This window comes from Pseudomassariella vexata (genome assembly GCF_002105095.1).
Source record: "Pseudomassariella vexata strain CBS 129021 chromosome Unknown BCR38scaffold_9, whole genome shotgun sequence".
NCBI lineage: Eukaryota > Fungi > Ascomycota > Sordariomycetes > Amphisphaeriales > Pseudomassariaceae > Pseudomassariella > Pseudomassariella vexata.
Window position 1 is genome coordinate 2,081,658 of NW_024467964.1, and position 16,702 is coordinate 2,098,359.

The 16,702-nt window shown below is 51.2% G+C and overlaps 4 protein-coding genes and 1 non-coding gene across 5 annotated transcripts; 1 reads left to right on the forward strand and 4 right to left on the reverse strand.

Annotated features, from left to right (window-relative positions):
- Positions 1-203: 203 nt before the first annotated feature.
- BCR38DRAFT_t221 lies at positions 204-306 on the reverse strand. Its single transcript has one exon. It is a non-coding gene; the product is annotated as a tRNA-Thr (tRNA).
- Positions 307-560: 254 nt separating this feature from the next.
- Positions 561-2,135, reverse strand: BCR38DRAFT_244210 (uncharacterized protein). The gene has a single exon (XM_040854417.1). It carries the CDS (start codon positions 1,922-1,924, stop codon positions 644-646), a length of 1,281 nt encoding a protein of 426 aa, XP_040714465.1. The 5' UTR covers positions 1,925-2,135; the 3' UTR covers positions 561-643.
- A 4,250-nt stretch (positions 2,136-6,385) lies between these two features.
- Positions 6,386-8,349, reverse strand: BCR38DRAFT_244262 (uncharacterized protein). The gene has a single exon (XM_040854418.1). The coding sequence runs from the start codon at positions 8,031-8,033 to the stop codon at positions 6,468-6,470; it is 1,566 nt and encodes a 521-aa protein (XP_040714466.1). The 5' UTR covers positions 8,034-8,349; the 3' UTR covers positions 6,386-6,467.
- A 188-nt stretch (positions 8,350-8,537) lies between these two features.
- BCR38DRAFT_439325 (uncharacterized protein) lies at positions 8,538-10,247 on the forward strand. The gene has a single exon (XM_040860621.1). It carries the CDS (start codon positions 8,666-8,668, stop codon positions 10,037-10,039), a length of 1,374 nt encoding a protein of 457 aa, XP_040714467.1. The 5' UTR covers positions 8,538-8,665; the 3' UTR covers positions 10,040-10,247.
- A 259-nt stretch (positions 10,248-10,506) lies between these two features.
- Positions 10,507-11,624, reverse strand: BCR38DRAFT_439326 (uncharacterized protein). Its single transcript, XM_040860622.1, has one exon. It carries the CDS (start codon positions 11,288-11,290, stop codon positions 10,961-10,963), a length of 330 nt encoding a protein of 109 aa, XP_040714468.1. The 5' UTR covers positions 11,291-11,624; the 3' UTR covers positions 10,507-10,960.
- Between the last annotated feature and the right edge of the window lie 5,078 nt (positions 11,625-16,702).

Below are 16,702 nucleotides of genomic sequence, written 5' to 3' on the forward strand. Positions count from 1 at the left end.
AAAGGCGAGGTCCGATAAGGGGTCGGATTAACGATTCGAATTCTGGACCGGCTGTCGAGTTATATTCCGCCGACGTAGTGCTTGACGGTCGACTGGCTAGGATGCTCGTAATCCTAAACTGCACCAATCTCCCTATTATCGCTAGGTAGGCGAAGTCAACAAGGTGGGCAGCGCGCCGTAAGGGTTGACTAAACCCCCTTGTGTGTCAGCTGCGGGATTCGAACCCGCGACTCGTCACCGACCCAAGTGGGCGAGGCTCAAATCGGGACTTATCTACCAGCGAAGTGACCAACTACACCAGCCGACGTTTTGTAATATGAAGTCTGTAGGTTAAGACATCCTAGGCTTTCCATTACAAAGATCTCCCATGATCATTGCTTTCCCAAAAGTTCTTTTACAAGAAAATTGAACGATCGGCCACCAAATTATGTAATCAAGTCCGTTTGCGCGGCTTGCCATCAGCCGAAGAAGACATGACAACAAAGGGGAAACAGCGTACAAGGGCGAAGCTGAGACACCGTGATTAGATTGATTCGCGCTTGAGATCATTCAACGATGCCCTCCAAGGCCGGACAGACGCTACATCACCGAGAAGAGAAAGACACTTAAATTAAACACAATTGGTCGGACGAAGAAACCGTTTTTATGGAGATGCTAACGCGTTCCTAAGGCGTGCCATTACATCGGCTCTTAACTCCTCTCTCATGTCCTCCAGTTCTGGGGAACGTCGACGTGAAAACTCATCACAGCATTCCCACAGAGCGGTGAAATTATCCTCCGAGTCAGCAAGAGACTCGCCATGCTGAGTCACTGTGGCATCCAGATCCGCAACAGTCATCTCAGTCTTGTCAACGCGCTGCTCCAGGACAGCATATTCGTCCTCCCGAGTCTTCTCCTGGGTTCGAAGTTTGACGACCTCGTCCTGCAAGTCTTTAATAATTTCACTCTGCCTCACGACACACTCCTTCACTTCAGCGAGCTCTGCGAAGAGTCTATGGGCCCAAGGAGGCAGCACGTTGTCCTCGTCCGCCGCTGCCTCAGCAAGCCCAGAGCCTTTGTCCAGCGCCCCTCGCTTACTGGGCCTGCTCGACAGGGAATCGTCATTTTGTGTGCTGGCTCCACTACACTGACGATATCGTTTTCCCTGGGCCCTGTCGGCACCTGCCCCCCTGGGAGAATCTAAAGCCAAAGGGGGCATTGGCGGACCGGGGCCAATCTCATCGTACGACGGCGGGCTGTCGACTTGGACCGAGGGGCCGACTTCAGAGTCTGTGCTCACATCGTTCTCATCAACGAGAACGAGACTCTTGCCACCAATGCCTTTGTAGAGTCTGTGGAGATCACGATATCGTGGGACGGGCCGTGAGTAACCCGACTGGACTGCGTCGGCTATGGACTGAAGCCGCGCCTTGGACAAAGTCGTATGCTCAAGATATACAGAGACACTCAGAGCCGTAGCTAGCGACTCTAAGGCCCTGATGACGCAGGCGGCCGCAGGCTTCTTGGGCTCCAGGGGCTCGCGGTCGGGCACAATCAACTGCACAGGCTTGTGGAGATTGAATCGGAGACGAGTGATGTCGCTGCTTAACTTCGTCCGCACTGGATCCGCAGCGTCGTATTGAAGGGTCCAATCGATAGACGCAATATGATCTGGGGGTATATGTATGTACAATACAATGTCTTGAAGGTGCTTGTGTCTGACCGGAACACGAAGTCTGAAGAAGGAAAGGCGCTGTGACATATCATTCTCGAGACATGCTTCGAATGTAATGTGCCTGTTCCTAGGATCGGGGTGAACAAGACACTGGTATTCGGCGCCAGGCGTTTCCCAATCGACGACAGCCTTTCCGCTGGCGGTAAAAGTATTGCTATGGTCGTTGTCGATGCGAGAGGACGACGGTGATGTTGTTGCTTGGGTCGACATGACAAAAGGATCCTATTTCTAAAGAGCATCAGTAGACAGTCGTTGTCAGTCAACTTACCACCGTTCAGGCAGGCACCGCAGTCGCAACCAGTAGCAGGATGAGTGACCAAGAAGGACGACCAGATCAATCTCCGCACGCCCCAGCGGGTCAATCAGAAACAAATGCCGGTTCCGCTGACAGGTAGACCACCCAAAGGCAGCCCCCTTCCTAAGATCCCGATCCTTTCAACGAAGGCTTTTTCGCTCGCGGCAAGGCGAGATGGCGTTCGCTGAGTAGGAGTCCGGCCTGTGTGATCAGAGGCGCGGGTCACGGGCTTTTGTCTCTTATTGACCGGCAGGACGCAGCACGGCAATTCTTTCGCGCTCGATCGACAAGAAGGAAGCGCGAAAGTGCCTAGAGAAGTGATCTTGATCGTGTCGATTTAGCGATGCATAACGACCGGAGAGGTGGGTGATTGATGGGCGAGTTGCTGACATATAAATGGAGAAGGAGATTTAACAGTCAGGACTAGAGACAAAGAAATGGGGGGGCTGGAAATCAGGCAGGCATGCCAAGACTTTGACCTGGCAATGTATGTTGCGAGGTCCATAGTGAGGAAGGGCACCGCAAATATGTACTAGGCCGAAAGTGGCATAGTTGCAGGTGCAGCTCCTTTCCACCTTCCTTTGAGATAGCTTCCTACTTAACCTGCATTTACCTGCGTTATTCACTCCTGCAATGTCCACCCACGAGAGAACCAGCAACCCTTCTCTGACGGTGTCACACCAATATTTTTTGTAACTTGATGCTTATAAATCACCAATTAGTATCCCGGAAGACAGGGATGACGCATCATCGCTGTCGCCGTCAGACAGAAAGGCATAGCAGTGAGATGATTCGGGATACCAGTTGAACATTAACGTGATTGCCTTGGGCTTGCATATAGCCAATAAAACCCACAAACAAGTCCACCAAATGGTATCTCCATTCTTGCTTCTTCTATCCATAAATATGCTTATCCCAAGATGATATATATATATATATTCTTAAAATCCCTTGCACCCTGCCGTCTTTCAAATATGAGCTAGTACGCACCTCCACTGCTGCCCATGATCTCGTTAAATATATTACCCAACACAGGCTTGTCCTTCAGGACCGCCTTAGCCGTGACTCTCCCCTTCCGTGGCGCCGGCTGCACATTTTCCTTTCCTGTCCCTGCTCTCCGCACAGGCTGCTTCTTTCCCTTGCGTGCAGGACTACCAGCAGCAGCAGCAGCAGTCTTCCCCGGCGACCGCTGCGTCATCTCCGTCACCCCGGTCCCTGCAATCTCATCCGACCAATGGCTCTCAAGTGCGTCAGAGGGTAAATCGTAGACCCAGTCTCTTTCCTCCATGAGTCGCACGAACCGGGACACCATCTCATTGTCGTCGCAGCCCCTGAGCGTATCGCGACTTCCGACAACGAGCAGCTTCGTCTTGGCACGCGTGAAAGCCACATTGATGCGACGCCAGTCTTTCAGCAGGTCGCCAATGTTGCATCCCTCGTTACTGCGCACAAGACTCAACACCACGACCTCTTTGTCGCGGCCCTGGAAGCGGTCAGCAGTATGGAGCTCAACGGCAGAGCTGTGGCCGCGAAGATTATGTTTCAGGAGAGACAGCTGGGAACGGTAGTGCGTCATGACGCCAATGTCGGATGCGGGCACACCGACCGACAGGAGGCCGTCGACGAGCTGCGTTACGATGCGGGCTTCGGTCGGGTTGACGACGCGGTTTCCTTTGGCTTCCTCGCGGGAGCAGGGGAGGGCGTCCGTGTTGATGAAGCGAACGCGGGCTTCGGGATCGAGGAGGGCGTGGAGCCAGCAGTTAGGGCTGTTCCAGCTCGTGCAGAAGGAGAGGGGGGTTCCGGGGCGGACGATGGATGAAGCGTCAAAATGCTTCTGGCGCAGGGCGTCCATGTTGGGGATGTCAAGCTTTCGATGACGGAGCTCCTCGGTTCCGCATTTGAGTCGGCCTTCGTAGATTAAGATGTTGCTGAGCGTCATTACGTCTTCGCACATGCGGTATTGGTGCTCCAGGTTGACGACCGAGTCCGGATGTGTGTCGGAGAGAAGTTTGAAGAGACTAACATCGAGTCCACCCACTTTGGCTTCTTCATTCTGGACCAGCGGCGGCAGCTGGTTGTGGTCTCCGACTAACACGAAGGTGCGTGCCATCCGGATGGGACCAAGACAGATGGGCAGCATAATTTGTGATGCTTCGTCGACAATACAGTAGTCAAAAGTGCGCTCGTTGAACACAGGGTGGCTCACTCCGAGGCACGTTGTGGCGACAATAGGGGTATCGTGCCAAGCGCTGCGAATTTCTTCGAACGTCTTCATGGGGTGTCCTGCAAGCGTTACGAAGTCCTGGACCTCGGGATGGACCTTCGCAGGTGCCCCAAGACGTAAAATCGGCATGGTGTCTTCCTGAAGTTTCAATAAGATGTTGTCCACGGCCGAGTGCGTATACGAGGTCAGTAGCACACTCTTGCCCTGACTGACTAAAGCTCGGATGATGTGGGCAATGGTGGTTGTCTTTCCTGTACCGGGCATGCCCAGGACAAGCGCATAATCTTGGGCGCTCATCACTTTCTCGATCACCCGTCTCTGATCGATATTAAGATCTCCTTCATCACCCACCGTGTACTGTGTTGACACCGCTTTGAAAGTGGGTGGAACTAGGTCGACCACGAGCCGTCGGATCTCTCTGGACCCAAAGATGCCGTCGGCCATTACCTGGACGAGGTTGTTTCGCACCGTAGCCATGCCATTGCTAAACTCGTCCTTGTCCAGTCTGTACCGTATTGGCGCTTTCTTGATCTTCCCTTGGCTCAGAGCAGGCGTTGCACCTTCAGGCACAACCTCCATAATGCTGGCAAACACCTGGTTGTTACTCTCGTCAAACCCTGGCTGCCGGATGCGGGCGTTATGAAGTCGACGGTCGACCGCAACACTGATTCGTTGTTTGCGCACCGACGTGACGTATCCCAAAGCTAGGGCGAAATGACCTTGCTCATCTGAGATGACGATAGGCTCTCCAACAGCAAGCTGCGAATCGAGGAAAGAGAACCCGGGCGCAGGCGTGTCCTTGATGAAGGTATACTTATAGCGGTTGATCTTTGGATTCTCGACTTCTTCAATCGCCGATCCCTCTTCGATTATCACGTTGGCGAAGCATCTGCCAACTTTCTCGCGTTCAGAGCTGAGCATAGTCCAAAGCTCACGGCGCAGCTTCTGACTTTCCCGCTCCTCTTTAGTCAACAGATCCTCCCACTTCAAGAAAAATTCTTGGTGCGTTGGAGTCAAGTGCCTGACCACCTCGTCAAACTTTTGCTTCATGCCACTGGTTTCCGCATCGCCTTCGTCTGCGAGCTTGTGATATATAAAACAAGACACCTTGGCATAGCAGTTGCCACAAGTATTGGTGCTCTTTTTCATCGGTGGAAGTTGCACGCTTCGTTCTCGAACATAGCAAGCCAACTGGTTGCGTTGCATAATCATATGACGAAGTTCGTGATGGATGGTGGGGATGCGGATAGTCTGCGAGGTTTCCATGTAGTAGAGCACGCCGTATGCAATCTCAATGTCGTATCGATCTGACAGTAAAAGGTTGTACAGGGAAGTTTGTGCCTGATGATTGGCCGTCGCATTCTTACCCGTTTTTACCTCGAACGGTACCGTAAGAGTCCGTTGCCGTGTGCCGTCCTGCATGGTAACTTGTACCGTGGCATCAATATTGCCCTTCATGCCATACATCGGCGACCAAACGTGTTCCTCGACATCAAGCAACTTGCTCACACACATCGTCGCGTTGTCCCCGTTGCGGCCCTGAACAACCGCGTCGGCTCGTGGTTTTGGGGTCACAAACGCGGCCGCCCAGCACTTCAGCTCCGTCATCTTGGATCGTAGGTGCTCGCGGGCATCACTTATGGAAACTTTGATCTTGTACAGATCTTCCACGTGCTTTTCGGTGATTGTGTTGATGAGTTTGTCGAGGAACGCATTGCTCCATTCGTTCGCCATGAGGGCCTCTTGGAATATCTCGTGGAGCAGTGTGCCGTACACCAATGGCGGCGTAGCTTCGCTAGTTGCCTTGACGCGGTCCTGGAGAACGGCCCGGCGCATACAAGTAAAGCTATCTGCTACCACTGTAGCTGATATCAACTGATCCGGATGTAGGATAAGGATGTTCTGGTTGTTGTCGATAATGCACTGGCCCGTGGTTTCGAAGGCCCCGATGACATGTACAAAAGCCTTCGGGCTGACATTGGTATCAATCCAGTCCCCACGAAGGTGGATAGTCTTCATGGTGTTGCTACGATCGACTTGCACAAACAAGATCTGGGTACGTTAGCATCTGGAAGCGAGAGCAAGTCGGGTTATGGATGCTCACCTTCTCGGGTGATTCTCTACCGCGATCATCTGTAAATAAACTCTGAAAGACCTTGGTCACCAAGTATTGTTGAAATGCCTTAGGTTTGTGAGGTGCCTACTAGCAGACTTAGCAGGCATTCCATTCGAACCTATCCACACCTACGTACAGGCGCTAAAGTTGCACTGATCTCCTTGACTGACTGTGTAGCAGCAATCTCTGCAGCTTCAAAATCAAAATCACCACCAAAATCATCCCCAAATGCGTCGTCATCAAGCTCCCACAACTTAGTTCCTGGAACAATTTGTGGCTTCACGAGTTCCTGCCGCGTGGCAGAACCGGAATCGACACGAGACGCATAGCTCGATTCGATCTGCGCCACCATGTCCTCTGCAGCAGCAAACACATCGTCATCGTCCAAGTCCGCAAACTCATCGTCCTCTAAGGTGTGCTCAGAAGTGGGCGACGGAGCGCGTTTCACCGATCTCGTCGGCCCCATGTCTACTGGCGCTGGTAAAGGCGCCTCGTCTTCACATGCAGCGACGAGTGTTGCGTCCAGCTCCATCAGGGCATCATCGTCAAAGTCATCATCTTCATAGTCAGATCCGTCTTCTGTCGTCTCCTTGGATACATCTTCCTTCGTCAGATTTGTCCGCGCGTGGAAGAGTGGCGGCGGTGGCTTCGATGATGCGGGCTGTGTCTTGGTTGGTGGGTTGTCCTCTCCGGTCCGTAGACGCTTCTTCTTTGGCGATGGAGACTTCAGGGCTGCTTGACGAACTTTGAGTGCCTTCGATCGATTGATTTCGCCTGTCACACTCTGCAACAAGGCATTGACCATGGAAGACTTTGAGCCCTCGCATGGACTGTCCTCAGATATGGCGTCACTGACGGCAGAAGATTCGCTGCGCTCGACCCGTCTCCTTTTCGGCCAGTGAACTCCGCAGCTAATTGCCCTTCGAAGTCCACCTTCGGAAGGAGCCCCGACCATTCCGGCTGACGCCTTGGACGGTTTTGGAGAAGAAGAGAACATAATTTGAGCCAGAGCCGGATTGGTGGTTCCGAGGGGTGTTTTCGCCATGGATCCGTTGACGGAGAAGCGGTCCCACAACTCCATAGCCGGGTCGGCATGCGGCGATTTCAGCGCCTGAGACAGCTTCTGTACATTGACTGCAGGTGTATTCGATTTGGAGCCAGAGGCCGGTGAGGAGGTGGGCGAGGAGCTCCGTGCCCTCTTCTTGCCTCTCCTGCGAGGCACCATTGGCGACAGCCTGTACGCATCTGGTCTCGTGTTCCATCCGATACGTTCATTTGGACTGATACGTTCCTCCTCGTCTTTGGGTTGCGACACGCCAATAAGGTCCTGCCATGCCAGGCGACCGATAGGTGTGATGGCGCTCTTAGTATTTGTCGCATCTAGAGATTGTGTATGCTCGCTCTGGTTCTCCGAATGTTTTGCAGTCGCGGTCGAACGCGTGTTTCCATCTGCCAAGGCATCCTCCAGAGTTCGGCCATCGCCTGTATCTAGTGCTGGTGGCTGGAACTTGAAGGCATGCAATTTGTTTTTAGTGATTTCGGACACTGGCTCAAGGGGCCGCTTCGATACGGGTCGTGTACTTGAGGTCGACGACGTATTCATGCCGGTGTGGGTTTTGGACCTTTGCCATAATTGTCGAGGTTTGGGGCCATTCTGCTCAGAGAACGACTTCTGGAGGGGCATATTGAAGATGATGAGTGAGAGAGTTGAACCATGACTTCTTCCCAGCAGACCGAGTTACTCCAAGAAATGAAAGCGCCGGTATGATTGAATAATAATCAGCTGGGGATTCTGATATGATAATGAGTGAGGACAAGCTACAGGAACGTGTGGTTGTCAATTGTGGCTAATTGGCAGGGTGCAATGGAAACGTTCAAGACGTTGAAGACGCGTCGAGGGGCAGCCGAGCGCGTCTTGGTCACTCCTTGGCAACGCGACGCAACGGTCAAAGGAAGAAGCAATGAGTACTTCGTACTTCATACTCGGCAAAGTATGATGCCATTTGACTTTGCTTCAGGACATTTCTTTTACCACCTGTGGATTATGTATGTCTCGCATCACTATTGCAGAACTGAATCAACACGACGTACAATTGTTAAATTGTCGTTAGTTAAGCCACAGCCATGCTTGTGTTACTGAAGTGGCCCAAGCTTCCTTCGGGAACGTCATTCTCATGATGGGTCGACGTCACGGCTTCTTCGACTGATTGCGCCGCGACGTCCGTAATTGCCAATCAAGGTAGAAACAAATGTACATGACGATCTTTCACAAACACACAAAACTGGCCATAGGCTAAGAAATCCGCTTCCATCAAAATGGCTTCGGACGATTCTTTCGGGACCAGATACCCTGGCGACCCATGGCCGGGCGTTGCGCCGTCGCAACAGGTCCAGATCGAGGACCGCTTCTTTGTGGAAGGTGCCAGTATTCACTTTTCAAGACTCAAGCCTCTCCAGTTCTGGGCACCTTTCATGGGAGTTTCAGAAACAGCTCGATCTGCGTTTGTCGTCAAACATGTTGTCGCCGCTTCTACTACGGTCAATCGGAAGCTTCAGCAAAGCGAAATCGACTCATTAAGCGAGAGGGCTGCCCAAAACGCCCGATATATCAGCTTGATTAGGCCTACAGGGCTAGCATGCGCCGTTGCCGCCGCGGCGAATGGCAGGAAAGAATTCAGGTTTCCCTTCTACACTCCCAAGGCTTCTTGGTTCGATCCCATGTTGTTTCCTAGCAAGAGGCTTCAGTTCTTGCGCGGGACAAGTGCTGTATGGATGTGGCACGCAGTCAGAACATTTGCATATTATCCAGGCACTATGATTGCCACTGCCATCATAATTGGTTCCATTTCAGAGTCTACGCTCAGAGCCAACATACTCAGGGACCCCAGACTGTCAGACTTACGGCAGGCCACCGAACGTGAAGGTCAAGCAGCCATGGAGAAACAAAGGGCGTTGCAGCGCCGGAGACTTGGGCTTCCTGACCCTGCCGATCGAACCCAGCAATCAGACCAAGGGGGGGCGATGCCTACGCCGACTCCCGAAAATTATCAGGGGCAGCCCCAGAGCAGGACGTACCCGCTGCTTCCCTCCGAGACTACTACCAGCGGATGGCAAGACCAAGATAACCAGGGTTCTTCAGAACCTGCTGCTCCTCAACCACAGTCAACGCCAGCTCCTTCAACATCGAAAAGTTGGGGCAGTTGGGGTAGAAAGCCGTCACAGCAGCCAGCGCGGCCACAAGAGTCCAGTTACCAACAGGGGAGCAGCGAGCAGTCACCGTGGGAAGGCTCTGGTCTGTTTGAAGATGACGACGCATCACCTGTCGCACCATCTGCCCGACGAACTGAGAAGGCACAACCAAGCGGCGGATCCAGCTGGGACCGCGTGAGACAGGACGCCAAGTCTAAAGTAGATGCGAGGAGGCAGGCAAGTTCTCCCGGAAATCTCTGGGAGAGAGGGGATCGCTCGGATCAGGATACCACATGGGGTCGATTGAGGCAAGACGCAGCACCTGAGGACCGGGATACCAAGCTCGTGGGCTCGTCAGAGAAGGAGAAATACTCGTACAACACGGAAGAAGAGGACAAGGCGTATGCGAAAAGCCAGGCGCAAAAAGAGTTTGATAAAATGCTGGAAGCTGAGAGGCAGGGCCGACAAGCAGAAAGCGGGGGCTGGCGACGGTCCAAGTAACACTGGTCAAGCATTCCCGATACTTTTTACGTCCATTGGACTGTTGAGCGTGTGTATGTAGCCGACAGTGTACGATATTTATAGGAATTCATCCAAAAGGGGTGCCAGTTTTCTAAAAATTTCATGTATGCCAATCCACACCCTGGTGGAATCTGGTCGACATCATTGGTGCTAACGACCATTTATGGTTGGTAGATCAAGACAACCGATGTTACACATAAATTATTGATCAACCTATGCGATGCTGACTTCTAATTCACTGACGTCGCGCGACGGGGAAAAGCGACCAGATACCGAAGTCACATTAACTTTGTTTCAAGTTTTCTACTGACAAAGTACGTTGATGACAAGCTTGTATCGGCCCACTTAATAAGCCGAGTTATTATGTTCCTATTCGCGATAAATATTCAAAGAGAGAAATGAATAAATTTTACGGAAAAAGGCCATATGTGCTATCATCATAGCGACTGCCATGGAAAACGTGAGACACTTGTTATTCAAAGATCGATGATGAAAGGATCCTGTATTCAACAAGCACGGGAGAGACGGTCACTGGATGCTGGGAGAAGACCGTTTGCTACATTGATATTGCGAAGGTGCCTGGTGATGAAGACGTACCATCGTGCTTGTTATTTCAATCTCTGGTCATCTCAGTAGCCATGCGCTGTTTCTGAGAGGAAGAGCTAACTTAGTGCTGCAGGTTCAGGAGCCATTTACCTTCATCGCAGACGTCTTCCAAAAGTAGCCGCGAACCTCCTATCCTGCAAGTCAAAATTTGACAGAGTACTGCAACGCGATTGGATCTACATCGAATCTTCCGGAGATCCCCCACTCTGCATTGATGTCAATTGCATCCGACCAATTAATAAAGCCATTCTCAGATCCATCATTCGCATCCAGAATCATTTCCTCAGATACTTCCTAGTCCTCTTCGGGCTCAACACCGGCGAACAACATGAAAACCCGCGCCACTATACTCGGAACCGGGCCGCCCTCAACTTTCAGCTCCGCAGCCTTTAACAAGGCTGCTTGGGGAACGAACATAAAATTTATGTGCTGGCCTCGGTCGCGAATATACCGTAATGAGAGAAGCCAGTAGACCATGAACTCGATTCGCATGGCTGGTGTGAGACCGAGTGTCGGGAGTATGGCTCCCGGGTACGGAAGAGTAATCGAAGGAAAAGGTGATGGTGTAGCTCTCTTCGATGCAGGCGAGGGGGTTAGCTGGGGCGAATATGAATTGGTATCCATGGCGAGAGACACTTATGGGATAGATCGGAGGGCCTCGGCCTCCCAGAAGATGTAGGAGCATAGAATTTGCGACATATTGTCGAGCATGATGCCGTTTGAGAGAAAGTTGACTGACCAGGAGGCCGTGGACGTGTTATTGATCTCATTTGTGGCTTGACAGACAATAGGATAGACGACCGTGAAATCCCACTCCTCTCGAAGGGTGATCGAAACCGTGATATCATCCGAAGAGTTTGGCGCCAGCAGGTATAGGTTGACCCGGTCGATAGTGTGAGACGAATTCGCAGCGAGATTGATGGTAATACAAGTAAGAGCAATGAAACATAAATGCTAGGACGATACAACACATACCCAGATCAGGTAAGCTTTCACTTGATATGGACTTGAAGTCCTTCGGCTGATGGGATTGACTTGCTCCATCAGCTTGCCTTGCAGAAGGCATGGCGCCATGTCGTCTAGGGCGCTTCCTCACCACAGCAACTTCGAGTCCGCCTTCTAAGTCACAATAATCATTGCGCAATTTGATCTCAGAGTTACGTTGGCTGTTTGTTATAATGCGGCTTCATCCGCTTTGGCAACGCCTTGGTGGCCTCAAAGAGGACACTTCAGTTAGTCTGAATGCCTGGCATGTGCTCGGTTCTGGCTTCCAGGAATGTGAAAACCCGGCTAATTATGGTCGAAACGAGACACGAAGAGAGTTGACCTCATCGGCTGGAAGCTCGAGGCGCTGGGACACGAGCTCAGTGAGCCCTGCCCACGTTGCGGGCTTCTAAATGTAGATGTTACGCCCTGCGTGCGAGATGTCAGTGAAAGACATCGTGAGAATGATGAAATAGTGATGCAGAAGTACTACATGAAAAGTTAATTTATATGGTCCTCTGAAGGGATGAGTGATTGCATACCTTATTTATGTATTGCAATGGGGATTGGCAGAGAGATGGACGGGTGTGAGAGCCAAGGGCGAAGGTTTGGGAAAGAGCATCTGCCGTCACCTCGAAGTCTGTTCAAAATACAATTATGCTAAGGAAGAAACATTCCACTAGCTTCGTGTCAATAGGGAATTTAATCAAGAGATTACATGGGATCCCAATGATTCTTCATTTGTGACCAGTTCGTTGTTGCTGCCAGTATTTTCTTTATTGCTCCCAAACGATCATGGATGGGGATAAGGACGAAGTTGCTTGGTCTAAATTGAGATGTCACAACGTATTCAACATGATAGCTAACTCTGAATGGTCTCACCCCCTTACAGAAAATATGGAAAGGTCTATTGCAGTGTCAGCGGTATTCATCGTCGAGAAGCACGCCTGCGAATGTTACCGCAGCTATGCTTAGAGGACAATATACGTGCCTCCGCAGTAATGTCTGATCAAGTCATATGGGATGAAACGGAAAAAGCAAGATATATGCTGTGGAAAACTGCCTCCCCCTTGCCAAAGGTTATGAATAAGCACCCGATGTTGCCGCATGCAGAGGAATCTGGAATTACTTTTCATCTCCGATCCATAGTATACACACCTCTTCGTACTTTGCCTTTCATTCTGGGACATCATTGCTCGGGATTTCTATCTGAGAACCACCCACTACCGAAAATCTAAGCTTATTGTATATTTGAACACCCTCAAGGATGCTCTCTAGGTATACAGGAAGTTTCTATAATCTCACTCTTGTGAGCAATACGCTGGCTAGCAGCGATCCTACACCTCGACCTCTCCAACCTGGATTCGCGCAAAGGAAAGACGTGTATATGGTCCTGTCAACTCCTCAACCCCCCCACAACGGCGTGGCAACTGCCAAGACCCCTAATAAAATTCGGGAAGAAGAAGGTATACGTACGAATGCAGCGCATATCCCCAGTGGCTTCCATTTCAACAGCCCTGACAAGCTTGTTGTACTCATCAACGTAGTCTTTGTGAAAGTCATCTGGCAAAATGACTTCGCCCTCTTCACCGAGCGGGGAGTCCAAGGGGAGTTTCCATGTGACAAAACCGACGATATCCTCTGGGCCGAAGACGGAGAACATGATGAAACTCAAGGTAAGATCAAAGCCGGGATTGATAGAAGCTCATCTGGCCAATCTCCTTGACGTTATGAGAATCCAAAAAATTGGTGGCTGTAGGGTGATTGAAGTCGCTGCCAACATTGGTACCCCAGTGTCATTGGAGTTGACCTGCAGCTACCCTGTAGCACGTCAACAGAGACTAATGAACTTGAGGGTATGTTTCAAGGTTCAGGGGTAGTTCGAGGTCAAATTGAGAGTTGCTGAAGCTTTACTGCCCAATTCTGATCCATGAAATTTCTAGTCAGCGAGATGTTTGTCTGTCTGTGTGTGTTCATCAGCTGGATAATGTGTCTTCACCTCATTGACTTTCCTGGAGAAAACACTCACTTGACGGGACTTTGGAAGTCGCAATCCTGACGGGGTCAAGACCTGTAACGGTTTCATGCTCGTAATTTCCGGAAGGAAGGGCAGTTGCAATTCGCCGCAATTCACCGCAATACTCTGGCCAAGTGTCTGGTAATACCATACTAATGCTGTGAAACATCGGCAGTCGGATTGCTACTTTCGCTAGTGGGCTGGTGCACCTTGTACAAGACTGGTCAGTTGGGCATTTAGTGTCTGTATAACCAAGCGGCGGAGCCCGGTGCAGGCGCTCTTACAGCCAGTGTTCGACGACATAATTATCTTTTCCCATTTTTTAATCTGATTTGTGTTCCGTACTAATCGCCCTTTCTCGGCATCACGAACTTTACTGCATCGTCAATTTCAATAGACCTTCGGGGAGATGATTATCAAAGTTGCTTTTCTAGACAGAACCCAGCTCCTTTGATGCTTACTACAGCGCAACGGGCCGAAGCCACAATGCGGCTTGTCCAGTAATAGCCCGTTGTCATCCAATGTCATAAGATCTATTGAATTGGATCAAGCCTTTTGATTAGAAGGCCCCCAGTCGAGCATCTATCCGGCTTGGGCATCTCGATGCCACCCACCCCCCAATCCTGGGCTTGGAACTTCTCCTAGAACGTAAGATAAACGAGTTACATTGCCACTAGGTCCTGCATCCAATTCGGAGCAAGATCACGAGACTATCAACGTCTGTCTGGCATTGGCATCAAAGGGATGCAACGACTAGGTCAGAATTACTGGATTTGGTCTCCCACACGAAGATCGTAGCATACCCCGCGTCCAAAGGCGCCAAGCTTTTGCTTGGAGCTGACGTGACGTGGGGACGATGGATCGTGGGGGCTCTCAAGCGCAAAGGCCATTAAACTCCGCGAGCTTGCTGGTGAATAGTCTATTCGCAGAATTCGATATGTGTCTTTAATATGCTGCGACAAAAAATTTCAGTAACATCACAACTCACGAATTGTGCAGCTGTGTCCAACGTGTGATTGCAAAACTTTGCACGACGGTATGACGGTTTCGTTGCCCCTTGCCTGCCAATTCAATTGATCTAATCTAACACTCGATTCGGCCGTGGATCGGATGTTCTAGGGAGCCTATCAACGATATCGCAGGCTCACTAACGTGCAGTCAGGCTTAAGTGATTTCGTACGCCGCAACCGCAATTGATAACCTGGCGTGGAACATGGATCGGCTCAAGATCGTTGCTTCCGCTGTGTCGGAATTTCGACTTCTTGGGACCACCGTCCGGGAATAACAAGAGGACTGCATGTCATGGCTGTGTATAGAGGGTCCTGAAAGATATCCGATAACCCCCAAGTCAAAAATATGACGGCATCACAACACTCACTCATACCCACAGTCAGGCCCTGATTCTTTTATTCTTTTTGGGAGATAAACTATCTTGTGTCAAATCAACAACTTGGAATCTCATGCGCGCCTGGGCGCCTGTATTGCGATCCATTTCTGCCGTCGGCACCAGCCCTGCCTGTACCCTGCATGACTCGGCTCGGTTGAGCCATTACGTTAGAAATACTGCCAGTCTAGGCCGGATCCGACAGCTGGTGTTTTCTATTTGGTAATGGCAGCGTTGTCCCAAACCTCTTCGCAACCTTCTCTCCACAAACTTTCGGGCCTAAATGCGTACCCGGTACGACGTCTGTACCAAGACCCTTCCTTTGGTGCGCTGTTCACTACAGTCGGGTAGATGAAGCCGTGCTCCTATCTCTGCCATTATGTCACGTCCGGTGCTCGCAATTGGATTAGGAACGTTCGTAGGTCGGTAACCACCCGTGGCAAGTCAGCAGGCGCGCCCCGCGTCGCTATGAGGCTGTCAGCACTCCCACGTCGCTTCCAGGTACCGAGGACTTTGGGGGGGAGCCTCTCGCATATAACTGCTAGAGTTGCATCCAAATTGTGTCCGAATCATCATCCAAGGTTTTTCTGTGTCGACTCTTTGGCCTATCCATGGAACTTTTACATTTATTTATTGTCATTCTCCAAAGATAAGGCCCAACCTACGTTATCAATTGCCTGGCCGCCATTCGCCAGTCTGGCTTGTTTTCGCGACTGCTGGCATGGTCCCTGGCAGTTTGGCATCACCGCCTGTCATCTTCCAGTCACCATTTCAGATGCAGCAAAGTATGACATTGACGAACTGCTCGCCAACGCCCTCTACGGGGGCTCTAGTTCAACGTTTGATAGAGTCGCATGGCTTGGCGATGCCATTCTCCAGAAACCGGCTTCCCGCTCCGTTGAAGCGGTAAACCAGAGTCCCGGCGAGGTGCGAATCAGGACCCCAAGGCGTCAGTGAACCCGAGGAAGAATCCGAGCCACGCTGCCACCATGGAGCGCTTTTTTACCCCAGTATCATCTTCCGTTCTTGACTCTTGCCATAGTACCACCCCCTCAGTGCCAGCCTCGAATGGCCTCGACTCTGCCTTAGCCTTCCGCTTATTATCTCACATGCAAATGTTTACTTCTCTGAACCCTTTCCGCACCTAGGTCTTATACGACCGGCCACATTCTCATTCTCATCTCTTTCCTCCTACTTACTCCTCCTGCAACGCTAGTTGATATTGAACACACGATCGAGTAACGGCGCCTCAATGACGTTGATAAGCCTAGCTTATCTTATCCTCGTCTCGATCATAACCTAGCTTCACCTTGGGTCATTGGCCAATTCCAAATACAGATTCGGGCACCGTGCAGACGGCTTTCGAACAAAACGGTCTTGTCCTGCGTCTCTTACCCCCCGCGCGACAGATGCGTGCCAACTTGGTTGCAAGCTACATCTGGTATCTCTTAGATCGCTAGACGGCATAGCGAAGTTCCCAGAGACGACACACTATAACCACACCTACACCGGTCCAACTCGATAAGACGACCCGCCTGTGCCTTGATAGGGCACGCGACGAACTAGTCAACTGGGCTGCCGTCTTACCTATATAGCGCTTGTCAACTCCCACCACTCACAACCTTATCTCCGGAGCTGTCTTATCAACGTG